At 42.6% G+C, this 27,696-nt stretch overlaps 1 protein-coding gene and 1 long non-coding RNA gene across 2 annotated transcripts in view; one reads left to right on the top strand and one right to left on the bottom strand.

Annotated features, from left to right (window-relative positions):
* Positions 1-16,135, top strand: part of PRTFDC1 (phosphoribosyl transferase domain containing 1) — a 92,104-nt gene extending 75,969 nt beyond the window's left edge. Inside the window, exons 5-9 of the mRNA XM_057731508.1 lie at positions 7,858-7,875; positions 9,222-9,304; positions 9,788-9,834; positions 13,461-13,537; positions 14,911-16,135. Coding sequence (XP_057587491.1) covers positions 7,858-7,875; positions 9,222-9,304; positions 9,788-9,834; positions 13,461-13,537; positions 14,911-14,958 — 273 coding nt within the window. The 3' untranslated portion in view covers positions 14,959-16,135. The remainder of the gene's footprint in view (positions 1-7,857; positions 7,876-9,221; positions 9,305-9,787; positions 9,835-13,460; positions 13,538-14,910) is intronic.
* An 8,598-nt stretch (positions 16,136-24,733) lies between these two features.
* LOC130851231 (uncharacterized) lies at positions 24,734-27,086 on the bottom strand. The gene is made up of 3 exons (XR_009053145.1): positions 26,972-27,086; positions 26,530-26,798; positions 24,734-24,861 (listed from the first exon to the last, which is right to left on the bottom strand). It is a non-coding gene; the product is annotated as an uncharacterized LOC130851231 (long non-coding RNA).
* Between the last annotated feature and the right edge of the window lie 610 nt (positions 27,087-27,696).

The raw sequence follows: 27,696 nt of genomic DNA, 5'->3' as shown, positions 1-27,696 counted from the left end.
GTACACCAGCTGGGGGAAAAAACAAAAGGAAAAGGCACCCAAAAATGACTGGGTCCCTTTTTAATGGTGGTAGAAGAAAGTCTGAAACTGCAGTAGGTATTTGCCTGGGAGGGAAAATGCACTGGATGAATGTCTGCATTGGAAGGGTTGTTACAGGCCATCAGCTAACTTCTCCCTTCTCAGAGCGTAACCGTGCAATTTCTCAATCAACACACTTGCACTGAAGTTACATTTATCATGATATTGTTACTCTGCCACAAACTTGTTCAGGCCTTCTCTTTTTTAGTGCTTGGCACCCAGAGAAGAACTTTAGAGGTCTTTCCACACAAGACTGTTTCTTTGAGCTTAAAGAAATCCAGAGAAGGAATGGTTCCTTAGGACTGTAATCGTCTCAGAGAGAAGAGGGTGAGGTTTCACTTGGGACCAGAAAGTCTGGGAATAGCACCGAGGAGGGAGAGAGAGTAGGATGTGGAAAGCGGGAGGAAGGGGAGGAACCTTCAGAGCCAGAGGACAGGAGTGGCCCAGTGAGACGGAAGGAAATTAGTCAAAAACGGGAAAACAATAATTTAAAAAACTGAAAATTTTGATTGGATTTGGTTTATAGAACATGTTGAATAACGCGTGTAACTTGCTCAGAAAAGCAAAGAGGAGCCACAGAAGTTGTTGAGCCGTGGTGACATCAAGAAGCTGTGTTTTGGGGAAGATGCACCTGACGGGAGGGGAGAATTAACTGAAAGAAGGGAGAGACTCCAGGTAGAGCAACCAGTTAGGGAGACAGTGTTGTTGGAGCACTTGAACTACAGGAATGAAGTGGGGGGTGAAACAAAAGGAACAGCCCTCTCCAGAGGGTCAGGACAGAGTTCAATGATTCCTGAAAGAGGGAGGGTTAGAAAGGATTTTTTAAAATCAAATTTGCTTATAAAAGAACTTTTTAAAACATGGGAAAATCACCTGTAAAATCTTCCGTGCACTATAAGCCCCATAACTGTGCTATATAACTTCTTAAGTCCTCTAAAGATGTGCAAGTTAAAATAGTTAGGAAAGGGAGATCCTAGACAGCCCCCATGCTCCTTTCTGTTCCTTGGCTTCTTTTATTACCCCTTCCTTCCTTCCTTCCTTCCTCCCTCCCTTCCTCCCTTCCTTCCTCCCTTCCTCCCTTCCCTCTCTACCCCCCACTCCCTCCCTCTCTCCTTCCCTCCTTCCCTCCCTCCACTCCTTCCCTTCCTTCTTCCCTTTCTTCCTTCCTTCCTTCCCTCTCTACCTGCCCCTCCCCACTCCCTCCCTGTCTCCCTCCCTCCCTCCACTTCCTTCCTTCCTTCCCTCCCTCCCTCCCTTCTGTCTTCCGTTTTTTTTTTTAAAACCAAAGGAAGAAGGCTCCCAAGAAAGGCTGGCTGTGTCATGGTTCTAAATAGGTCATGGCAGTTGAATACAGGGAGCCCTCAATGATTCAGTTCAATGGCCCCTTCAGCTCACAGCGTTAAAAGCGTTTCCCTCGGTGTGTTTAAGCTGTCTGCACAACGCACTCTCTGGCTGATTTTTTTCAAAGTTGATTTAATCCTGGCACTTCATAAAATATGCGTATCCATTAAAGCAAGACGATTTCACTCATGTTCAAGAGACATCTCTGAAAGGGTGGAATAAAAGCAAATGCATGGAAACAGGCCCAAATCTGGCAATGGAGAAACACAGATGTGCAGGTTAAGTGCTAGATTTCAGGAGACGTACCCCACCCCCCCCCACTCCCCACCCGCAATACGTTTCTCATCAAATGCCAGAGTGAAGCATCGGAACCTGCCAACATTTCCTCCTTGGCCGCCCTAACTGTTTAAATCATTCCTTTTTACTGCACCTGAGGAGGCGGAGAACAATCACGGAAATGCCCACCGACTGATGATTCTGGCAATTCTGTGAATTATCACATAAAATGAGACGCCGGACTGCCTGCCTTGCTCCGTGGGGTTTGTATTCACACGCCCACGCAGGCTCAGCATCCACGCTCAGCTCACCGTCACTCCTGCCATCAGCCCTCCGCGAGGTGGGACCACAGCCGCAAAAATACATTGCCACAGATCCGATCAGACTGATCATTTTGCGTTTTAAAAGACTGAAAGGAAATAACCTATTTACGAAAACCGTTTAGATTTGCATAACTCTTTCCTTCTTTCTTTTCTTCTTCGCTTTCTTCCTTCCTTTCTTTTCCTTTAGGAAACCTGATGGGATGAACTTCAATCAGGATCTTTCAGCAAAGAAAGGACACCCTTTGGAGAGTCCCCATAGGATTTTTGCCTGCGGCTCCCAGGCTGCAGATTTTACTGGCTTTCTGGGAGGAAATGAGCTAGGTGTGATGAGATGACTGAGACAGTAACGGGCGACCATCTCAGATTCAGTGATGGAGTTAGCAGACTGGAGGTGTTAAGGAGACACGGTGTGTTCTGAAAAAACTCCCAACGTTGCCCACTCAAGAAAATGGGAATTTGAGGAGATTTCTTCATGCAAAATTGAAAGCAGTAGAGATTAAAGCTCAGTTAAGGAGGAATTGTACCTCGTTGAGGAGAAATATAGAGGGGATGTGTCAAATGTATGATGAACTAGAAGAAGAAAGGAGGTCAGAATCATTGATTTGTTCCACAGGCATTTCTTGAGACCCTACTATGTACCGGTCTCTATATTATATACTGATGGTATAAAGATGAGTCAGTTTCTGTCTCGTAGCTTGTGGAGCTAATCTTGATTCATTAAAGTGTAAAGAGATTAATTCTCTTGGACAATACTTTGAAAAAATGCTTCCAAAGTTGGGGTAGTCACTTTCTGTCTACTCTTGGGCTGCTTCTTGTTTTCCAAGGCAGAACCAATCTTCCAAAGGTACTAAAAGCATTGCTATTGTTGGAGGAGAGCTTTTCACACAACAGGCAGGCCACTCAAAATCCAGGAGTCAATCCATACACCAAGGGAAGAATTTGAAAGCATAGCTGATGTTCTGTAAAGGAAAATATATATGTAATGACTGCTCTGTAGAACTCGCTAAAGAACTCCAGTTTTCTGCATAGTTCCCTTTCAATAGCAGATGGTTTTTCTATACTAGTATTCCCTTGCCCATCATTTAGGAGCCTACCAAATAATTTTACTTTTTTAGTACTACACGTAACTCAGAAAGTCCTTTGTGTTACAGACTATTCTAAATTAAAGGCGATTAAAGATCCACTGCACAATCTTTTTTTTTTTTAATAAATTTATTTATTTATTTATTTATTTATTTTTGGCTGTGTTGGGTCTTTGTTGCTGCACTCGGGCTTTCTCTAGCTGCTGCGAGTGGGGGGCCTACTCTTCGCTGCGGTGCTCAGGCTTCTCATTGCAGTGGCTTCTCTTATTGCAGGGCACAGGCTCTAGGCACGAAGGCTCAGTAGTTGTGGCGCACAGGCTTAGTTGCTCCGCAGCATGTGGGATCTTCCTGGACCAGGGATCGAACCCGTGTCCCCTGCATTGGCAGGTGGATTCTTAACCGCTGCGCCACCAGGAAAGTCCCTAGTGCACGGTCTTAGATTAGGCAAACCAGCTACAACAAAAGCCATTTGAAGGACAGCCTGGGAAATTTAAATATATACTAGGTTTATATGATATTAAGAAATTATTGTCAAATAAAGAAGTGTGGTATGCACATACAGTGGAATTTTATTAAGGCATTAAAAAACAAACATGGAAATCCTGCCATTCTCAACAACATGGATGGAACTTGGAGACATTATGCTAAGTGAAATAAATCAGACAGAGAAAAACAAATACTGAGTCATCTTACCTATATGTGGAATCTTAAACAAAATAGTATAAAACAAAACAAAAGCCAAACTCACAGAAAAAAAGATCAGATTTGTGGTTACGAGAGGCAGGGAGTGGGGGCTGAGGAACTGGAGGAAGGTGGTGAAAAAGTACAAACTTCCAGCTATAAAACAAATAAATATTAGGGGTATAACGTACAATGTGATAACTATAGCTAACACTACTGAGTGATATATATATGATATATATGTTATTAAAAGAGTAAATCTTAGGAGTTCTCATCACAAAGAAAAAATGTTTTTGCTTCTTCTTGCTTTTTCTTTGTATTGTATCTACCTGAGAGGGTGGATGTGGACTAAACTTATTGCAGTAATCATTTCACAGTATATCTAAGTCAAGCCGTCATGCTGTACACCTTAAACTAACACAGTGACATATGTCAATTACATCTCGATGAGATGAAAAAAAGGAAAAAAAGAAAATAAATTATTGTCATTTTTGTTAGATATGCTAATATTTTGGCTGTGCATAATATGAAATGTCATGATAACTTTAATAGGAAATATATAAGCATTTTTACATACTTTTAACAATTAGAAACACGTCAACATCTAGAAAATCTTTAGACTTTTTGATTTGATTTTAAACATGGGTATACATTACCTTGATTTTTAAAATGTGTTTAATTTTGACACTATATCTCTGGATTTGTGCCTATCCAAATCCCACTTCCCAGCCACCACCGTAGATTGTAGTTGAAGCTAATCTCTGCAAGGATGGTTCTTGTTTTGCAAGGCTCAGAACTTTCAAAAAAAACAGATTCAATTATGTTCAGTGCACTTTATTTAATTAGGCAAGAATGCAGACTAACAGTTTAAAAAGGTTTTTCATTGTAAGACTGAAACAAAAAGAGATTGTGAGCTAGGACATGAAATTAACCAAGTATTCTCCTGGTACGCTGGTTGATTAATAGGCATGGTTGATAAGCCTCAGTCAAACTAAAAATTCACATCCTAACTAGTCATGAAGGGTTGATGGTTAAGAATATAGCAAATGCGGGGACTTCCCTGGTGGCACAGTGGTTAAGAATCTGCCTGCCAATTCAGGGGACACAGGTTCAACACCTGGTCCAGGAAGATGCCACATGCCATGGAGCAACCAAACCCATGCACAACTACTGAGCCTGCGCTCTAGAGCCCACGAGCCACAACTATTGAGCCCATGTGCCACAACCACTGAAGCCTGCGTGCCTAGAGCCTATGCTCCACAGCAAGAGAAGCCACCTCAATGAGAAGCCTGTGCACCACAATGAAGAGTAGCCCCTGCTCGCTGCAACTAGGGAAAGCCTGCACGCAGCAACAAAGACCCAATTCAGCCAATAAATAAATAAAGCCAATAAATAAATAAAGCCAATAAATAAATAAATTTATTTATTAAAAAGAATGGAATATAGCAAATGTGTTCAGGATACCAAAGGGACTTCTCTGTCAGTGTGAGGCACAGGGAATACCATGGGCATGACCTATTTAAAAAACGGACAAAATAATCTTATATTTTAAAAATAAAATTAAGATTCTTTAATGGGGATGGCCAACAAACACATGAAAAGATGCTCAACATCACTAATCATCAGAAAAATGCAAGTCAAAGCCACAATGAGGTATCACCTCACACCAATCAGAATGGCCATCATCACAAAGTCTGGAAACAACAAATGTTGGAGAGGGTGTGGAGAAAAGGGAACTCTCCTGCACTGTTGGTGGGACTGTAAGTTGGTACAGCCACTATGGAAAACAATTTGGAGGTTCCTTAAAAAACTACAAATAGAACTACCATATGATCCAGTAATCCCACTCCTGGGCATATACCCAAAGAAAACCATAATCCCAAAAGAAACTTGTACCATAATGTTTATTGCAGCACTATTTACAATAGCCAGGACATGGAAGCAACCTAAATGCCCATCAACAAATGAATGGATACAGAAGATGTGGCATATATATACAATGGAATATTACTCAGCTATAAAAAGGGATGAGATGGAGCTATATGTCATGAGGTGGATAGAACTACAATCTGTCATACAGAGTGAAGTAAGTCAGAAAGAGAAAGACAAATATTGTATGCTAACTCACATATATGGAATCTAAAAATGGTACTGATGAACTCAGTGACAAGAATAAGGATGCAGATACAAAGAAGGGGCTGGAGAACTCGAGGTATGGGAGGGGGCGGGGGCTGAAGGGGAAACTGAGATGAAGCGAGAGAGTAGCACAGACATATATATACTACCAACTGTAAAATAGTCAGTGGAAAGTTGTATAACAAAGGGAGTCCAACTCGAGGATGGAAGATGCCTTAGAGGACTGGGGCAGGGAAGGTGGGGGGGACTCGAGGGGGGGGAGTCAAGGAAGGGAGGGAATACGGGGATATGTGTATAAAAACAGATGATTGAACCTGGTGTACCCCCCAAAAAATAAAAAAAAAATAAAAAACCCAAAAAAAAAAAAAAAAAGATTCTTTAATGGATTTAATGACTAAAAATACTATACCTGAGAGAAGAACACTTTCAGAAAGATATTTCCACCTAAGAATGCATTTGACACATAAGGTAGTATGGTACAGATTGAGCAGAGTTTTTGGTTGGTTGGTTAACATTTTCATTACTTATGTCTCTTTTGCATTAGACATAAGTAAGATAACCAAGGTGTAAGGTTTGATAGAATTTTTAAAATATTATATGAATCATAGGGATAAATGAAAAGTTATCTAGAGAAAGACACCATGGCATTGAGAAGAATATCCAAACCATTGTTTTTAGTGGCAATGGCATATTAACACAGTGATGTTTTAATTTGATGGAGCAATATTGACATGTGACTATTAATCTATTTAATTGGTTGATTTTAAGTCATTAATAAGTGTAATTAGTAATTATTCCTTCATTCAACAAATAATTACTGAGCATCATATGCAGGTATTTGTGCTGGCAACTGAGATGATGGTATGGTAATAAGCAAGAAAAACATGATTCCCTCCCTCATGGAGTTTATAGTGTGGTGGGGAAGACAGGTGTCATTCAAGAAGTTAAAATGAAACGTCATGTTCCTAGGGGAGAAGCGAGGGATGCCTTGAAAGCACAGTGTCGATAAAAATATAAACCAGGTGCCTCCCCTTCCTCCCCTTCCAAGAGTAAATACAGAATCCCTGTCAGAAAGAGAAAATAAATATCGTCTATTAACATATATGTGTGGAATCTGAAAAAATTGGTATAGACAGTCTTATTTACAAAGCGGAAATAGAGACACAGATGTAGAGAACAAATGTATGGATACCAAGGGGGAAAATGGGGGGGATTACCTGGGAGATTGGGATTGACATATATACACTATTGATACTATGTATAAAATAGATAACTAATGGGAACCTACTGTAGAGCACAGGGAACTCTACTCAGTGCTCTGTGGTGACCTGAACAAGAAGGAAATCCAGAAAAGAGGGGATATGTGTATACGCGTAGCTGATTCACTTTGCTGTACAGTATAAGCTAACACAATATTGTAAAGCAAGTATACTCCAATAAAAAATTTTTTACTTAAAAAAAATACAGGATCCCTGGTGATTGTGGTGGCTACGCTTGACTAGGGCTGTCCTGGCTTATTAGAGGACCCTTCTGATGAGCTCTGTCTCTATTAGTGATGCTGTTTCTGTCAGTTTGTTTACCTGGGAAACTCTTAGCAAGCTTTGTATCCCAAAGAACACCGGGCAGGGGCACTTGCCAGAATGATGGTGGTGGGATAGCTTTATGCATAGCTCTTCAGACAGGTAAAGGGTCTAAAATCAGCCTGCCCCTAAGCTGAGTATAGACACCAATATTGCAGCACTCAGTAATTCCAGAAAGACTGTGAAAATGAATCTGGAAGTCCTGGATTACCCCCAAGCATTTGGGTTAGATGGATGGCGGAGGACCAGCTAAGCTAATTGTGAAGTTCTAACTCTAAGCAAAATGTGTGTTTATCTTATGAGCCAGATTTGCATCATATTCTAAACCGTTTTGTTTTTGTTTTTGTTTTTAAATTTCAGAATGTCCTCATTGTTGAGGTAAGCTGACTTTTCTTTATCCATACTTGGAAGCTGAAAGAATCTAATGGTGAGTTTCGAAATATAGAACTTGTTATCAGATGGGCCAAGGATTTATTGAACTCCCACTGTGTGTAGGGCTCTTCCAATTTACAGAATAGGAGTCAACTGGAATCACTGGCTTGAAATAACTCAGAATGAAAGCTTTGCAATAACAGTTGCATGGTAATTTATCCCATTTTATATCTCATGCCACCCATGTCCAAATTGGTTCTTATACTTATTTGTGAATCAGACATTGTCACAGAAGAAGAAACTAGCCCACAGAACCAAATTTTTTTGATAGTAAAACCAAGGTTAGAACTCGCTCCACCCTTAATCCAGTGTTCTTGCTTATGACCTCTAATGACTTGGAACAATTCTCCCTTCAGCATCCAAAGCATAAATAGAATCAATCTAAAAATTTGCTCTCCAGGGGCAAGCTATAATTTAATTTGTTTTTCTGTTTAAAAAATAAAAGGAAGAAAGAGAAGAGAAAGAAAGAATGGGTCCTATCGCCCAGCAGGCCTGCCTTATCAGCTGGTGAAAATTCAGCGGAGCTGTTTTGAAGCCTTTGTTACAATTGCCTGGGAGTGCCATATGTATCTGCAGTTCTGGCTCAGACAGAACCCGTGAAGTAGACCCTCTAGCCAAATGCATTGCCCAACCCTGACTAAATTCAGACCTGTTGTTTTGATAATCAGCTCCTGACAGCTGATTTCTGTCCCACGGACAATCAATTTCGGCTGTCCATTCTACTCTAATTATGCAGCAGCTCATCAGCGGGGATGAGCCTCAGCTCACGGCAGCCTTGTACCCTCAGAACTCACAGGCTGTCACCAGCTGCTGTCCAGACACATCTCACTTCCCAGCCATAGAATCTCCTATTAAGTGGGGAGGGCAAGGGGGGGAGGCATTTATCCATTCAGCGTATTCAGATGTACATCCCACGTCCATGAAAATTCATGTGTCCCGTGTTGTGTTACATAACCTCGGGGCCAAATTTAGTCCTTGAATGCCCGTGCATGAGTCCAAATGCACTCAATAAAGAGCCCCACATGCTCTGCAAAGACTGAATGTAGCCTTTCAACGCAGCTCAAGGATTCTAGGAGGAAATAGGCAGCAATATAGGCCCCCAAACCTAGCTTCCAGAAAGAAGCGCCTGTCTGAAAAATATAACCAGCTCTGCCTCCTTCTTTGACTCTAATTTGATGGCAGTTCTAATGATGTTGCATTATTAATAAGGACTAGAATCATCTGTCTGGATGAAAAGCCTTTTAATGCAGCCTAAAGGCATTTGGTTGAAGTTGTCTGTCCTCTTTGCAAAGGATGTTGTCGGAACTGGGAGGACCATGAAAGCGTTGCTCAGTAGCATAGAGAAATACAAGCCCAACATGATTAAGGTAGCCAGGTGAGTACCACATTCACATCATTGCAGTCTCTGTCTTTCCAGACCAGCCCAAGTGGAATGCTAACACAGGATGCTGTTTCCAAAGAGTGCAGTCGGTTCCAAATCACTCACCCTTTGCCCTGGGGTGTTATGGTTTGACCACACTGAACAAACAGCCCATTTGACCGCTAGCCTGAGAGAGAGGAAAGGGAAGAGGACGTGCTTTGCTGTGTCTGAGCCCCTCTTTCCGATGCCTCTGCTAGCTGTTTCCAGGAGCAGCTGGCTGAGCCCCAGTGCCTGCACCCCTCTCCCTTCCTTTATCCAGAATCTCGCTCGTGTGGTGCTGCAGGAGGGAATCTGAGGGCTGTGATGATGCCCCACATGCTTGAGGGAAAAAGGAAATGCATGTTTCAAATATATATTTTAATGATGTTCAATTCTGTTTGCAATTCACAAGCATGTTATCTGGATCACTAAAGCTTTTTTTTTTTCTTTTAATGGTAGTTTGTTGGTGAAGAGGACACCTAAAAGCGATGGCTTTAAACCTGACTGTAAGTGTTTTTTGGGGGGTTTTGTTGGTTGTTTATTGGCTGGTCATGGTGTTTTGTGTTTAAAAATCTTTGGTTTCCTAGTTGTCAGCATTCCCTGTGAAACGGAAACTGTAAAGATTTGATGGTCCCATAATGCTCCGTGGTCTCCCCAGTAATAGAACCCTCTGCAACCAGAGGGTTTCATTTTCCAATTTGCATCTTTCCCAGAAACTGTGTTGCGTACATCGGGTGTTTTCATGTTTAGGTTTTGCATAGCACCTTCACTCCTAAGAGCTCAGCTACATAGGTTTCAGGGGGTAGGAGGAGACATGACCCCCTCCTGGACTGACTTGGATCCTGCCTTGGCCTCTGTCCCCACCAGTTGGACACAGAGAGGCACTGGGAAGGTTGAGGGGGGTTCTACTATCTCCAGGAACTGTGAGCGGACAGTGCACAGCGCTGGCCTTCAGCAAGCCTGAATTCTAGCACACGGAGGGGAAATCCCAGACAACTCCCCACCACCTTCAGACACAAGTATAAGAACACAGAATTAGCAGAGCAAATATCTCTAGATACCGTCTTCACACTTGAGTTCAGATGTGTGTTCTGAAGGACTTTCCTCATCTGAGGCACTTTCCTCCCTCCTCTCCAGGATACGAATAGTTCTAATGCCAGAAAGGATAAACAGGCCACTTGATTATTTATTATTCTAACACTAGAGGCGATTTTTTTTTTCACTTACATAGGCAGACTTTGGCTTGATTTTTATAACTTACACTTGCACTCAAGCCTCTGAGATAATTTGGCCGCAGTTCTCATCAGCAAGCTGAACAAACATTAGCACAAGAAACACACTATGGATGGGTAATGTGCCAGTGACATTGAACCAGTGATTCTTTATTCTAAACACAAGTTTCATTCCTAGGCGGGATGTATTAAATCTAGACAATGTCAGTTTGGCCAGATAGACCCAATAGCATGTCCCTGTCCAGTTACTGGCTCGGGGAATATAATCTGGATATAGTTAAGGTCGGACAAGGTTGATAAACAGAGCTCTTCTAAGGAAATAATGTAAGATACTGTGTAGAGAAGATTTCAAATGAAGTTGAAAGACATGTACTTCAGACATATGCAACTAGTGACAAATTTCGTGTGTCATTTACAGCAAAAGCATTAGTAAAATAATAGCAGCTAACAGTAGTAAGAGATTTTTTTTAATTAAAATTTTTGTAGTTGATTTACAATGTCTTATTAGTTTCAGGTGTACAGCACAGTGATTCAGTTATACGTATGTGTGTGTGTTGTGTATATAGATATATTCTTTTTTAGATTCTTTTCCCCTATAGGTTATTACAAAATATTCCCTGTGCTATACAATAGGTCCTTGTTGGGTCACTCTTTTATATACAGTAGTGTGTATCTGTTAATCCTAATCTCCTAATTCATTCCACCCCTCCCCTTTCCCTTTTGGTAACCATAAGTATGTTTTCTATGTCTGTGTGTTTGAGTTATTGGATGATCCTCCAATCCCACTCTTGAACATATATCTGGAGAAAACTATAATTTGAAAAGATATATGCACCCCAGTGTTCATTGCCGCACAATTTACAATAGCCAAGACATGGAAGCAACCTAAATGTCCATCGATAGGTGAATGGATAAAGAAGATGTGGTACATATATACAATGGAATATTACTCAGCCATAAAAAAGAATGAAATAATGCCATTTGCAGCGACATGGATGGACCTAGAGATTATCATACTGAATGAAGTAAACCAGAAAGAGAAAGACAAATATCATATGGTATCGCTTATATGTGAAATCTAAAAAAAAAAAAAAAAAAAAGATACAAATGAACTTATTTAGGAAATGCAAAGAGACTCACAGACATAAGAGATTATGATGTGCCTGACTCTGTTCTAAGAACTCCTCAGAGATTAACGCATTGAATCCTCACATCATTCCTCTAAAGTAGAAGCTATTGCTGTACGCATTTTACAGATGAGGAAATTGAACACAGCCAGGTTAAGACTTGCCAAGGTCACAAAGCTCTACGTGTAGAGTCCGTATTTAATCCAGGCTGTCTGGTTGCAATCATGGCTTTGACTCTTGCCCTACATCTGTAAGTTGCATCTGCAATTGCAAATATAAAGGTAGGAAGTGCACCCACTTACCAGCTAGAGATCGGTCACTCTGATTCCTGGCTGTTCTCCTGTCCTACTGATCCAGTGTTCTTTTATTCCATCACAGCTCTGAAGGTTTGACCTTCTGAATTGACTTTTCCCAGCCTGAGCTGCCGTGCCTGTTGGAGGGACTGCATTGCTCACTGTGAAGTCATCACCGTCCTTCCAACCAGGGGTTCCTGGGATTTGCTAATATTCTTTGAATGAGCTCAGAATCCCTGTTTCATCTTTCTTCCCGGATTTCTGAGGCTTTGTGCTTTTTGATCCTTTCTCATAATTGACCTTTCCCTTTATGCTCAGTGACACTTTTTATATCCTCTGATATCTTCTGCTCTGCTTCCCCTCTTTGTTTTTCTCAAGAAACCTACAGTTTGGAGGGATCAAATAGGCTTCTTAACAGTGACACATACTGTGATCCTTAGAAAAATAATTCCCTTGCCTCTGGCACTTTCTGCGAGCAGGAACCAGTTGGTTTCTCCATGTGAAAGCATCCTTGGTCAGAAAGACGAAAGTGGTGGTGAATGGTCAACCATGGAGATAACTTTCTCTGTGCTGTAAGTCCGTTGGCTATGCCAAAGGACTGTTTTATAAAAGTAAGCAAGTACATCTTTCATTTGCAATACCGTAATAAACCAATGTAAGATTCCTCAATACTGGAAAGAATTTGAAAAATCATTGGGCTATAGGCACATTTATTCAGTTTCAAGACCTGAAAAAGAAGAACTATTATATATTCCTTAAGAATTCTTTTCAATAAAAATCATCTTTCTTTCAATATATTCATCCTTTGCTTACCTAAGTATCTTCTACTGCATTTAAGTCCATTTACTCTCATCCTGCCCTCAATGGAGACAAAGAGCTCATTAATGTCATCTGCATTGTGGACTCAAAGACTAGCAACCCTGAGAGTAAACCTTAGCATTGTCTTCCTTGAGCTGAACAGTCCCATTTGCTTTCAACTTGTCTCTCGGATTTTGCTTTCCAGCCATTTATCCAGCCGAGGACACTGAATGCAGTGCGAGGGTGGTTTTCTATTGCCACAGCCTGTGCCCCTATTCCCATATTACAGCCCTGGAATACCTTCTGTTTGAAATGCACTTCGTCCCTTGCAGTGTTTCCTTTGGCATGATATCACTGGGTACTGCTTGCTTTGGAACAACAGGGCTACATGCCTGACTCATGCGTACTTCTTGTTATCTGCGGGGCTGCCTGAGCCCTTTCTCAGCTCTGTCTCCAAGGAGCGCAGTCATTTTTCACCATCTGTTTGCTGGTTCATCCTGTCTCCCTGAGTAGTCACTCTGGTCCAGGTCCTCCTGGGCTCATGCTATGCATTGTTTCTCACTTACTTCTGCCTGATGGAAGGTCATCGCAGGTTAAGTGCCAACAATAGCATATGGTGGCTTTATACTTATGTTATTTAAACTGTGTTCCTTTCTTTTTTTTCCTCTCTCTCTCTGCTCAGATGCTGGATTTGAGATTCCAAACTTATTTGTGGTGGGTTATGCGTTAGATTACAATGAATACTTCAGAGATCTGAATGTAAGTCTTGCATGCAAACCCTTAACCCCCTTTTCACAAGAAAATAATGGCGTTAATTTAACAAATTTTTGAAATAGCTGTAATGATGGCTGCCATCTATTGAGTGTCTTCTGTGTCAGGAATATTCTGGCACTTGGCATTTGTAATCCCAGTGAATTCCCACCACTGCCCAGCAAGGTAAGTATTAGGTTGATGGAAGCAATTATGATTATTTCTATTTTGTATGAAGGAAATAAGGAAGTTAAAAGCAGAAAGATAGCTTGTTACTGATATTTCTCCATCATCGACTGTGTCTCCACTCAGTCAATATGTTGAGTGTCAGTGCTTGAAATCCAGGTCCCAATTACAGCGACTTGTAGCTCATAACTGTTCCCCTTTTGGAAGAAATGGTTTTAACATGTAGACATGGACCCCCATTGTGGACCCCCTGGTGTATGACCCTAACCCTGATGAATGATCTGGAGGTAAACAAACTACCCAAAGTGAACCAGTCCGTCTCTCTCTCTTAGGACTTAGAAACTTAAACCGAAGGCCACAGAGGCCAAGGGACCTTGGGCTTAAGCCATGCGTGGGCTGAGGTCTGGAGCTACCCCATTCCTGCCTTCCAGTTGCTTGGTTGCGCTGCTGTTCCTCTGCCTCTGCGAGCTACCCCAGTATCTTCCCAATAACAACCCCCCCCCCTTTGCTTACATTAACCCGACACCGTTTCTGTTGCTTGCCATCAAAATATTTCTGACACATTTCTTCCTACCCAAAAAAGGTCAAAGGAGAGTCAGCATTGTGTTGACTGCAGCTGTTTCTCTGTTCACCCTAGAAGCTGTAACTTCACCAGTAGGACACATCTGTCTCCACCACTGCTAACTATCCTCCACCACCCTCAGCATTTCTGGTTGTTATAGACCTACACAGCCAGATTCAGAAAAGAGCTAAAAACTAAAACAATGAAGAAACTTCTGTCAAGCATTTTAGTGGGTTTAGATTTTATGTATGTGTGCACCTATACATATGTGTGTGTGGTTATACATATATATACGTACATAAGCATATAAATACATACACATGTATTAAATGAACACTAACCAAGTAGGCGACGACGTTCTGTTCTTACTGCATTCCATTTTCTGCACTTCATACAGTAAGTCCCCTAAATAAGAACCTTCAAGTTGCGAACTTTCAAAGATGCGATTGTCTTACAAACCTATTACAGTACAGTACTATATAGCTGCTTGTATTAGCTGGGTACCTAGGCTAACTTTGTTGGACTTACGGACAAATTGGACTTAACGAACACGCTCTAGGAATGGAACTCGTTCGTATGTAGGGGACTTTATTTTGTTAAGAGGCTGATGCATTTAAATCCTTTATTGTTTCAGCACATATGTGTGATCAATGAACACGGCAAAGAAAAGTATCGAGTCTAAAGAAGTAAATTTTCACCATCGAGTCTCCAGATAACATCCTACTTACAACTACACTCAGGAAGCCAGCATGTAAAGTTTGTCTCCCAGGCATCTTCATTCAGCTGGATTTAAAAGAAAAAAAATTTTAATGAGCAAGCTTTCTTTTCTGAGATTATAACATAACATAAAGAGTCCCAAAGGTTCTTAAGGAAAAGAAAGCAATGCTTTTATTTGACTTGTTCCAAATTAAACACTCTGCCTTGTGACTCACGAGTTCAATCTACCTTCACACCCTTGAGATACACCTTCTTTTGTTTTGATAAAGTCATTATGCTTGATTACTGTACCCCCACCTAGTTACTCAAATATTTTTCACTTTACTTTTTCTTTTTAATACTTTACTTTGGTAACATTTCGCAGTCTTAAAGCCTGGAAGCCTAAAAAGTGAACCTCTGAGCACATATACTGGAAATGCAACTAGATTCCCATACTAATAAAGGAGGGAAAGAACAGTTTAATATAAATTTCTGTTTGCGCACTTCTGACAGCCATTATTATCTGCTTTGACAAAGTCTCTCTGAACAGCAGCGTACAGTGAATCTTAATGATGTTATGAAATGGGCCTTCGCCCAGTGCTCTTGATTGGAGCTTCCGGTATGTGATAACGGTATGTCATGTATGCTTGGAGGTACTCAACTGTGTTTAATACTCTGAATTTTAATTAGGAAAAACACAATGGCAGCAAGGCCCTGGTTTCTAAGCGGCATCCTTTTATTCATGCAGGACATGAGCAAACAGCAAAATTGTCGGGGGAGGGGGAAGTGTTTTCAGTGCTCAGAACTGAGCAAGTATAAATTTTTCCTGTGTTTCCATCAGAGGGCAAGACACTATTATGTGTTATCCTAAAGAAGAGTACAGAGGTTGAATTATTTTTTTAAGTGGCCTTATGAAACTGATCGCACAGCCCAGTGCACTAGAGAAAACTAGAATACTTAAGAAAGTTTTTTCTGAATAACCTTTTTTTTTCCATTTCCACTGTTTTATGACAGGCTTTCTAATTTATGGGGATTTTAATTGAAAATAAACTTGAGTGCCAATAGAGCTGTTTTTTCTCACTTCCTAAAACGAGCAAATGCAAAATAAATAACTAAGCAGCCTTTGTTTGGTTCTGAACTGTATGTGGTGTATTGTTATCGGGTTCCAGCTTCCTTTAAACTAATAAAGAATAAGAAAACTTGTTATGTCTCATAACTGCTTACTGTTTTTCTTCCGCCTTCATATTTTTTATATACTTTCAGCCCTTAAACTGTGTGCGAGCCAGTAGCTTAAATATACGACTGCATACATCTTCCCTGTGGCTTTATTTTTGTTAACCTGGAAAAAATCCAGTGTATGCACCAGTATAAGCGAATGATTAAGCCAGGCTTGATCTGCTGCTTTTTTTTTTTCCTCCTTAAGCTTGTTTTTAAGAACAGGGAATTTTAGTTGTGAAAGAAGATTTTCATGCATATCTTTGTTCCAGTCAGAGACGAAAATAAACCACACCCAGCTATCCCAAGGGGCAGACCAGAGAAGGGAATTCCTTTTGGCTTTGTTCCACAGACAAATCGGCATCCAAGTTATAGGTTGATAATTTGATCTAACTGGCCAGTCTCTTGAACTATCAAAATTAATCTTCTAAATATAATTTTCCACTATGCCACATTTATATCAGAGGACCTAGAAAAATCCTAAGACATTTAATTTTAAATATAAAATTAGCCATAAAGTATGTATTATTGGAAGATTTTCTTTAAAATGTTGAATTTTAGTAAACATCAGTATGATTTTTTTTTAATTTTATTTATTTATTATTTTTGGGGGGGTACACCAAGTTCAATCATCTGTTTTTATACACATATCCCCGTATTCCCTCCCTCCCTTGACTCCCCCCCCACATCAGTATGACTTTTGAGAACTGTAGCTTTATTCAAATTAGTAAGGAAATTGATCTACTTCACAAGATTTTGGGTTGGATTTGTGGTAGTTATTGCTGAAAAAGAAAAATTCATTAAACACACAAGAAGTTTAATCATTCCTGAAACGTTTTCCTATCAGACAATATTTTGACAGTGATATCCAAGAATATCATCTTGGGGAGAATAGTACTTCCTTTTCTCTTGAAAACCCTAGTCTTTTTAATACCACTGAGTTTATTCAACCTAGACCAAAAATGTAGAAGCTTACCATCTGATTAACGACCAATGCCTTTATTAATTTAGTCTCCCAAAGCTGATTAATAGGGGGGGAAAAAGTGTGTGGCATGTTTCTCTGGAAAAATTTGGATTCAGTTACAATCAACATACTTACTAATACTTTGGGATCTTTCACACAAATTAGAATCCCTCGTTACAAACGGGCCCTTTCTTATTGGCCTGGAATGTATCCCATGTTGAACCAGGTACTGCCCCCAAGGTGAAGGTCGGATCCTGATGTGTCTTGTTTAACCTTTAGAGGTCTTTGGATATCACTCGTTTTGCCATGTCTCAGGCCTCCGTAGACTATGAAAACAGCCTTGCAGAGCACAAGCAGCCACTCCCTCAGCCCCCTGTGCAATGAACTTGGATTTTCCCAATGGAGACAGAAGGTAACCCATCCCACTTCTAAAGACCTGCTGTCATGGAAATATTTCCTCACTTTTGTAATAGAGTTACTGTGTTCTAGGAAATTGAAACCCTAAACCACATTCTCCACCCAGATAGATGTCTGGCTAATTTGGGCAAAAAATAGCATTTGGGAGTTTTACTTACTTTAACATCATAAAGTTCCTTTGGATCCCCTGATGACATCTGAGGAGCAGTGGGCCAGTGAGTTTCATGGAGGGAAAAGAGGATCATGGGAGGGACATCTGGGAGCTGATGCTGGGAGGTGTGCAGAGTGAGGAAAGAGGATGCACGTGGAGAGGGCTGTGTGGCTCCATGGCCCCAGCCACACCCCATGAGTGGTTCTGAACCCTATGGAGAGAAGTAGGCAAAGATGCCAGCAGAAAGAACTATGTTCCTGCTAGCCTTCATGCCACACAGTGGAGCAGCCAGGCCAGTCTCCACATTTCACTGGGGATCCTGGTGCAGCTTTGCAGCAGGAAGGACCAAGCTAGGAAAGCAGCTCCGTTTGAGGATCTCAAGGATTCTGCAGTTTGGGCAGCTCTTGGGCTGGGAAGGGTATCCATGTCCTGGGCATTTCACAAGATGCCCACTCTAGAGACTTCACGGGCCACCAGCATCCAGAGGGGACCAGAGCAGCCCATGAGAGGAATGTTTATGGCCATGTGTGAGAAAGCTCTGAGTGTCCCAGAAACACAGCTACTGTGTGGGTTGTACCGTCCATGCTGCTGGTGCCCTGTGCGAGGATGCCTGACCGAGGGGAGCAAGGAGGGGCTGAAATCCATCCCACATTCCACTTGTCAAGCCACAGACTGCGTCAGCCTTCAGGTAGGGGTGTCTTTTTCTTAAAGGGGTTTCTTTTTTCTAGTCCACCAGAAAAGGTGGTGTGTTTTGTTTTTGCTTTTTTTTTGCAATTTCTCATCTAGAAGGGGGTGGCTTTTTCTGCCAGGGTGAGCTTTGCTCAGAAATAGGTAGGGGAGAACATGGAGACAGGGTGGGGTTCTGAAGTCCTGCAATTTCCAAGTGGGAGGAATAAGGCTAAACTAATGTTACTGTGACCTCATCCATACCCGGATCCTAGTGGGTGTTGACTAGTGAATAAGTTGTGAGTGAGGATGGTTAAGTGTGGACAACTTGTTCAAGGAACCTGGCTATGAACAGAAGAAGAGACAGAGAACCATAGCCAGAGGGCTTTTAAAAGATAGAAAAGGCTTGGGGACTTCCCTGGCAGTCCAGCAGTTAGGACTCCGCACTCCCAATGCTGGGGGTCTGGGTTCAATCCCTAGTCAGGGAACTAGATCCTGCATGCTGCAACTAAAGATCCCACACGCCACAACTGAAAACCTGGCGCAGCCTAATTAATTAATTAATTTTTTAAAAAGCTTTAAAGGATAGAAGAGACTTGTGCATCTTTATTTGCTGTAGAGAACCAAATTGCGGATAGAAAGTGTGTTCATTATTGACAGCTGCATAACAAATCACGCCAAAAGTGAGTGGCTTAAACCAACAATAATTATTCTCTCTCATGCTTTCAAGAGCTAGGAATATGGAGAGAGCACAGTTGGGGATGGCTTGTTTCTGCTCCGAGATGTTTGTTACTTCTTCAGGAGGATTCAAAGGGTAAACTGCCCATTGTGCCAGCCATTAGCTACATGCAGTTATTTAAATTTAAATTAACTGAAGTTAAATGAAATTTAAAATTCACTTTTTCATTCACACTAGCTACATTACAATTGCTCAATGGCCTTATGTGGTAGTAAGTTACCATATTAGCACAAACAGAAAATTTCCATAATTGCAGAAAGTTCTTGGGGTAGCTCTGATCTGAAGGCCTGTCTAGTGCTTGATGTTGACTGGTAGTCTGAACCTTAGCTGAGGCTGGAATTCTTCTTTGTGGTTTCTCCACGTGGTTTGGGCTTCCTTGCAACATGGCAGCTGGTTTCCCAAGGCAAGTGTAGACACACAGAGAAGCAGGTGGAAGCTATATTGTCTCTTATATGACAGGCTCACTTCTACCACATTCTGTGAGTCAACGCACATACAGGGTTTGTCTGAATTCAAGGGGAGGGAACATAGACTGCCACCCCTCAGTGGAAGAAGAGCAGCGTCATATTGCAAGAAGATCAGGCGGCATGGCGTGTGTATTGCTGTGGCCATCTTAAGGAACCAGAAAGGTGATGTGCCCCACATGATTCCCTAGCAGTAAGCTTAGTGAAAGAGTTGATTATCCAGTGGTCGTAATGCATAATTGAAAACGTGCCTGCTTACACAGATTTTTAAAGATTACAAAATACTACCTAGCCACGTGGGAAGATATGAGATGATGAAAAGAACACCAGACAGTAGCACACCTTGATTACAAAGATAGAAATACACGTCTTCCCCCTCAGAGTATTTGGAATAAAGGAGACTTTGAGAGAGCAGTTTTATTTCTATTCAGGTGCTTAAGTTTGAAATATAAGAAAACAGGCAAGTAATTTTTGCTTGACAAGCATTCTATAGATGTGAATTCATACTGAAATTTTAATAGTTCCATTTTTATATGAAAAAATTGCAAAAGAATTTGTCCAAGACAGTGATTCGGGATAGGGGTCCTTAAAACACAGTAAATGTAACTAGGTGAACAGCTACATATATATTACATACATTACACTAGAAACAGTACTCACGAAATTAATTTTAAAAACAACAGATTACCCAGGACTAACCTACAGGATTTTACAATGAAAACTGCTCTGATTTATCTAATCTTCTAATATTGAATGACAGAATTGGTTGACTGGAAAAAGAAATCAGTGTAATTTGTCTTATCGTTAATAAGGATTTTGGTTCTGTCCTGTGAAGATATTCATCAATGGCCTGAGAAAATGACTTATACCACATAGCTACTGGGCGACTACACAGCTCGTTATAGTTACATTCAAGAGAGATCTGTTATGAGCATAACAAAGCATCTTGCGAAAGAGTCAAGCCCAGGCATTGGGCGTGTTGACATTTCATGAAAGATTTGGCTGCAGCTACTGAGGATCAGGCACTGTGCAGTAATTTGATGATAACTCGGTGTATTATTTAGCGCAAAACTCAGAGGCAGGAATTGGCATCTCCATTTTAGAGATAAGGAAGTGAATATCAGAGAGATTAAATCGCTTACCCAGGGTCACACAGCCTTGTTCAAAGCCAAAAATTGAAGAGCGCTATTGGACTGGTGAGTGAGTATTCAATACACAGGACTAAGCTCATGGACACTAGAAAGACTTATGGATGACAGTCAGATGGGGATAAGAAAGGATGGTGTGGTATAACAAGAAATATATTTGGTCTTTTTCCCTGGTTCCTAGCTCAGAGCTCCTAAAACCATTGGAAATTCCAAAGTGATAGGACTGTCTTCTGTTATTCAGAACAAGCCTCTTTTGATCACACCTGCATTTATGCTAATGAAGTGACTGGAGTGGGACCCCCTAGATGGCCTCAAAGAGCAAATGATTGGAGGATTGGAATTTTCAGCCCTGCCCTGGGTAATCTGGGTAATCATACAACTGAATTTCATTAGCTGATATTTTTGTGCATCTACATTCAAATAAGAAATGGTCGTATAATTGTCTTTTCTTATATTATCCTTATTTGGTTTTGGAATCAGGATTCTTCTAGCCTCAAAAATGACATCAGGGGCTTCCCTAGAGGTCCAGCAGTTAAGACTCCGAACTTCCACTGCAGAGGGCACGGGTTCAATCCCTGGTCGGGGAACTAAGATGCTGCATGCTATGCACCGCGGCCAAAAAAGTGACAATAGCTTATACTTTTTTTCTGTTTTCTGGAACAACTTCTATGAGATAGGGATTCTCCATATGTGAACATTTGTACCACTTTAAAAAATTTCACTGTGTATGTAGTCATTTCTTCTTTTCGTTCCATATTTTATTTGCTTCTAATACCTTTTCTTCCCCACGAAGAAACCACTTCAGTTTTGTTAATCTTCTAGTGGATCCTTTTTTCCAGCCTGTACCCATCCTCCAGATTCCATGAGTGTTGGCTGGAAACGATGCTCATCTCCTAGTATCCTTGTAAGGCTTAAGTAAGATAATATATGTACGGTTCCTTGCACTTAGTACTATCAACAGTCATATGCAGTATACAAATACATGATCATATGTAGACACTTAGCACTGGCATTTTCCTTGTCCTTCACCTCCAAGCATTCCTTTCCACTTCATCTCAGTCCTTGTACTTTACAACATATTTTCAATAATTACTGAACATGTCTATGGCCAAGTAATATTTGTCTGAACCTGGATTTTGTTCCGAGGGTACAAAAATCTTAGTTTTTGAACTTATCCTAATCAACATGATGGTGCAAATAATTGTGGTGCTGCTCTAACTTGAACAGATGGCGTGCTTTTTTTTATTTTTGTTTTTAAGTACAGATTATTTTGGCAACCAGCTTTGAACTGGCTATCATTAATACTTTGAAAAGAAGTTCCAGTTTTTAATCAGGAAGCCAGAAGGACTTGGTAAATCATTTCCACGCTGGGGAGAAAACACCCGAGAGGTGCCGTGTCCCTGCTAGTTTAGTGCCGCAAGTTCATCAACGTTCTTCTTACAGCATCCTTCAAGTCAGGCACCGAAAAAAGAAAGTGTGCCGATAGAGAGAGGAAGAAAGAAATTTTATCTCATCATAACTGTAAGTTATAACTAAGACCCGAGAGCTTCCACTCTTCCAGTTAGAGGTAAAGACGTGAAATGCTGAAGCCCAAACTCAGAACCCAAGTAATTCTCATTTCTGCAGCTCTGACCTCTAATTCCAGGCCCCAGCCAGTCCTCTCCAGGCCTTGCTTCTACTCATCTACAAACCCAGGAGAGACAAACAGACCTCCTCATTGTGTAGCTATGACAAAAAATTTGTTAATAAAAGACAGATAAACCTATTGGCAATAGCAAATGTCAAGATGCTTATGATTAACTTGGGAAAAAGAGCCTGCGATGTTTACCTACATCAGACACTGCCTTTCTCTCTGAGGCCGGGCTGCTAGACCACTCACATCAGAAAGGCCTCTTGTGAAGCCAAATGTCCTTGAATATATAGAAGGTCCAGGGCAGAGTTGTTCACTATGAGACAAACTGGGCAGGGTCACATGGTGAGCAGAGGCTTCAGAAGGAAGTGCTGATGGGCATGCAATGTGCTGTTCATTCACTCCTAGTGTGGTCAACAGGACGACGTTTCCCCAAAGATATCCATGCCTTTGTGCCCACAGTGTGTGAGTATGTTGCCATACATGGCAAAAGGGACTTTGCAAAAGCTGATTAAATTAAGGACTTAAAAAAAACCATTTTAATATTTATTTATTTATTTTGGCTGTGCCAGGTCTTAGTTGCGGCATGCAGGATCTTTAGTTGCAGCATGCAGTATCTTTAGTTGCAACATGTGGGATCTTTGGTTGTGGCATGTAGACTCTTAGTTGTGGCATGCATGCAGGATCTACTCAGACTCAGAGAAGGATGTGATGGCAGAAGAAGGGGTCAGAGACAGAGAAATTTGGAGGTGTTCCACTGCTGGCTCTGAAGGTGCAGGAAGAGGCCATGAGCCATGAAATGTAGGAAGTCTCTAGAAACTGGAAAAGGCAGGAGATGGATCCTGCCCTAGAGCTGCTAAAAGGAACACCTTGATTTAGCCTGGTGAAAGCTGTTTTGGACTGTTGGCTTCCAGAATTGCAAAATAATACATTCATATTCTTCTAAGTCACTGGATGTGTAACAATTTGTTACAGTAGCCATTGGAAACTGATACATTTCCTATATACCAGTGCCGTATGACAGGCGACCTTTTTCTTGCACAGTCTCTACAGGGAGGCAGGACGCCTAGAAATGGGGGTACCACATAGGAAAGCAGCCACACACTGCCCCGGCTCCTGGCCAGCAGAGCAGAAAGAGGGATGCAGGGATGCCTGTTTCTCCACTTGAGTCGATGACAGGGCAGAATAAACCCAGGACCTTATTCACTCATTTAAACATGCACGAAATACATTGATTGTTTACTGCCTCTGAGACTTGCTAGGCCTCCTTACTTTTGAATGACATAAAAAGTGCCGACTTTCTGCTGGAATGCCTATGACCCAACGCACCTGTGAAAAGCACGCACCCAATCAGGGCTGAGTCTCCCTCGCTCAGCCGATCCTCTGAGCCCAGCATCACGCCTAGTCGATAGTGAGAAGCCCCATCCCCATTCTTGGCACCATTGGGTCACTTCCTGGTTGTGAAGGTGGTGACGTGCTGAGAAACAGCACGTACTCATCTTGTGGTGTTGACCACGACGGGTTTGTCCCGTAGCCATCGAACCAGGGCAGATTCCTCAGAGGGCCAGCTGTCTCACGGTATGATAGGAACGTTTTTAATGCTAGTTTCACTTCGTGGCATCATTTCTCACCACCTGTGGACATGCACTCTCCGTGCCTATCAGACCAGCCTGTTTGCTGCCCGTGTGGGTGGTTCTTCCTCATTGCTCCTTTGTCCTTTGGCACAAGAGGTATTTATTTCCACGCCACATGTTTTTTACTTTCTCTCTACCAATTCACACGCCTCTTGTCTATCTCAGTATAGAACGGAGTGCACTTCTAGGACTCCTTCCTGGGTTCTCCCGCCCTAACTTGATTCTCTCTTGAACTCGTGTCTCTCTGTTCTTACCTGTGGCTGGATTCACGAGGGAAGAGGGAAGGTCAGCCCACCAGTTCTCGCTTCTATGTAGCCCGTGTATCCCCAGGGACATTGTAAGCTCAGGAGAGGAAGAACCATACTTTCTCTTTCCTGTTACGTCTATGCCAAGACATTAATTAGCACAGTCGATGATTCTAACTGGGTTTGTTACAGGAAGGGAGACCCCTTCCTGGGCCAAGAACAGGCTCTTGTCTAACACGCAGAAATGAATTGTCCGAGGAGGTACACGTGCTGACAAAGCAAGAGACTTTATTGGGAAGAGGCTCCTGGGCAGAGGGCAGCAGGTTAAGGGAAACCAGGAGAACTGCTCTGCCTCGTGGCTCACAGTCTCAGGACTTATGGTGATGGGGTTGGTCTCCGGGCTGTCTCTGGCCAATCTTCTTGCTTGGCCCATAGTCTGACTCAGGGTCCTTCCTGGTGGCGCGTGCACCTCTCAGCTGAGATGGATTCCAGAGCAAAGGATTCTGGGAGGTTGGTAGGATGTATCAAGGGCTAGAGTCTCCTGTCTCCTTTTGGCCCCTCCCGGATTCTCCCAGTTAGTTTTCAGCGGCCGCACCAGGTTGCTCATCGGGACCTCCTGTTGGGAGACAGCTCATGAAACGTGTTATTATCGTGCCTGGCCAAGGCGGGCGGTTTCAGTCGATGGTTCCCTAACAGGTTTGTTCTTTTCTGCAGGTAGAGGGAGCAGACCTCGGTCTTACTCCTGGTTCTGCTTTGACCCGCCCGAGTGGTGTCAGCTGGGGCTTCACCCTCCTGCCCCTTGGCCCCTCGACTATAAAATGAGGGGGTGGCTGGACCGTCTCTAAAGGCTCTTTCAGTTCCTAAGTCCCATGTGTACACTTCCGTCTTAGTCATGTTCCCCAGCCTGCCCTGTGCTTTCCTGCTGCTGCTGTTTGACCCCTCGGAGACTCTCCCAACATCATGAACAGTCTTGAGGCATATTTGATGCTCAGGGTCAGCCCGGCCAGCCTCAACAGTCAGGAGCACTCTGTGCGAGGGGCATGGTTTTCTGGACAGATCCATGAGGGTCTCCTCGTGTTTCAGTAATTGGCAGCCATAGAAGTAAGCAGCCTTGTTGGGGTTGCTGCTCCAAGTGCGTTCCCTTCTCAGACTAACAAGGCTTCTTCCCCATTCCTCTCTTGTCTCTCCTCAGAACATTTCCTACCCTGGAAGCCCTCTCAGTGTCCCCTCAGTCGTGCCTCTCTCACGCAAGAGCTTTGGATGCCATTCCCTCACTAACATGGGGTGAGGCGGTTACCTGCACAGGTGGGTTCACGGGAGGCTCCGGGTATGTATTTGAAAAGACTCACAAGTTATGAGCTTGGGCAAGTTGCTCAACCTCTCCATGCCTCAGTTTCCTCATCTGTAAAATGGGACCAAGAATGGTACCCACCTCATAGGGTTCTTGTAAGGATTCAGGGAATTAGAACTGGGCCTACTACTTAGTGGGTGCTTAGTAGCTGTTGGCTGTTATTATTATTATCTTTGTCATGAGTAGGGAGCTATCTGAAACCACATTCAATAGGACTTTCCCCGGCAGGAGGATGGACGCTCAGGCAGGGCAGAGAGGTGAGCTCACAGCAGAGCCAGCTGGCTTGCTGGGAAGCAGAGAAGCCCAGGGAGCCTCACACCGGTATTTTTAGCAGAGGTAGTGAATCACAAGCATTTAATGTCAGAAAGACTTAAAACTGAAACAGCTTCTAACACCTCTCCAGTATTTTTAACCACACCATTTTATCTAGACCTTAAAAAATATATATAGTTTCAATTACATCTTGCTTTGCAGGGGGAAAAAAAACCCCAAACACTTGCCATCTCTCTTCTCTGTATGTGCATCTTTCATTCCTGACGCCCAGCGGGCTTCTAAAGTGATGGCGTCAGTGGAGGTCTCGTGGTGAGATGGGACCAGCCAACTGGGCCTCCTTCAGCCCAGGGTTATGACAGGAAATGGATGCATTGTTTGGAAGGCCGTTTGTCACCCCATTGTTTCTCGGGCCCAGGCCTGTGTGGGACGGTTTGTACTCCGGCACACACAGCAGCCATTATGTCCCCTGCAGCACCCTTCATGCAGCTGTGAACGTCTGTGCCCGAGCCAGCGGAATCCGCTCAGAAAGGAATTGCCAACAGCACACCGAGTCAGGGCCCTGCTTCTCTATGGGAACGTCCTGGGCTTTCCCACATTCCTCCTCCCACCCGGCCCAAGTGGGAACAACAAGTAAACAGAGGCCTGTTTTGATGGACATACCTCTGGGCTCTTCAGAGGTGGGGCTTTTGGGTAACACGTTCCAGTCTCCACGCGGAATCTCCATTCACAACTTTCTGACCCAGGGCAGGAACAGGGATGCCCGGTTGCCGGACGTGCCTTTCCCCCAAGGCAACCATCTAATCACTACGGCTCGGGTCAGCAGGGGAGGGGTGTCCAGCCTGCTCATTTGCACCATGATAGCTGTGAGATGAGCCTGCCGTGTGACTCGATGAAAACTCCGTGTTGATTTCAGGTTTTCTTTGGCCCACCTACCAGAGGAGACACGTGTGGGTCATCGGAACAAGAAATACTGGCTCCCAGGTTAGACATGGGCATCCAGGAAGACTGGGGCAGTGAGCTCACAGACAGACATTTACTCAAGCCTCGGCAATGGCAGCCACCCACTCCATGTGTTTAGATGTGACAGCACGCTTGCTCTCACCTTGAGCCTGGGGTCAGCAAGGGCAGCCCTGGAGACCTTGATCATTTCTTCTCAGGCACAGTGCCAACGATTCTAGTGGATAAACAATGGTGCTTGCAGGCTGGGTTGTGTAATGGGAACCAACCATCTGGGCCGTTCTTGGGACTGCAGTGCCGATCGTCAGAACGTCTAACACAAGGAGCCAACAGGTAAACATTCCCAGAAAACATAAGTGTGTAGATATGTATGTAAAAGTGTGTGTATAGACTTATCAGTGTAAATCTCTAACAAACACAGTTTCTCGATGTTTGCCAACATATTTCGGAGTGGATGTAATTTAGAACGTGAGTTAAATAAATACAAATACATAGATGACATTTCAGTTCCTCTGTGGCTACATTTCCAGTTTTCACTGTTTGACATCACCTGCTGTTCATTCCCAGGACAAAGGAGGAAGCGAACTTTCCCACTTGCAGCCACTGAACGCTGCCTCTCTTGCAACCAACAGAAAAGAGTATGAAGATGTTCAAGGAAAGGGCATCCCGGGAGCCAGTTTTTCCTGGGACAGTTATTCTTTTTCCAATCAGGAAAAGCTTCTCTTGATAATCAAGTCACCCATTTCTTTTCATCTCTTCCCTCCCAACCTTTATTGGAAGGTTGGAAGAGCAATAAAAATAATTTCACAGAGAAGACGGAGGATTACTCACTAATTATGTTCCCTTCCCACTCATCCTTCTTGCCAAGAG

Source organism: Hippopotamus amphibius, chromosome 4 (genome assembly GCF_030028045.1).
Source record: "Hippopotamus amphibius kiboko isolate mHipAmp2 chromosome 4, mHipAmp2.hap2, whole genome shotgun sequence".
NCBI lineage: Eukaryota > Metazoa > Chordata > Mammalia > Artiodactyla > Hippopotamidae > Hippopotamus > Hippopotamus amphibius.
The sequence above is the reverse complement of the archived record's forward strand: the minus strand, read 5'-3'. Positions and strand labels throughout refer to the sequence as shown.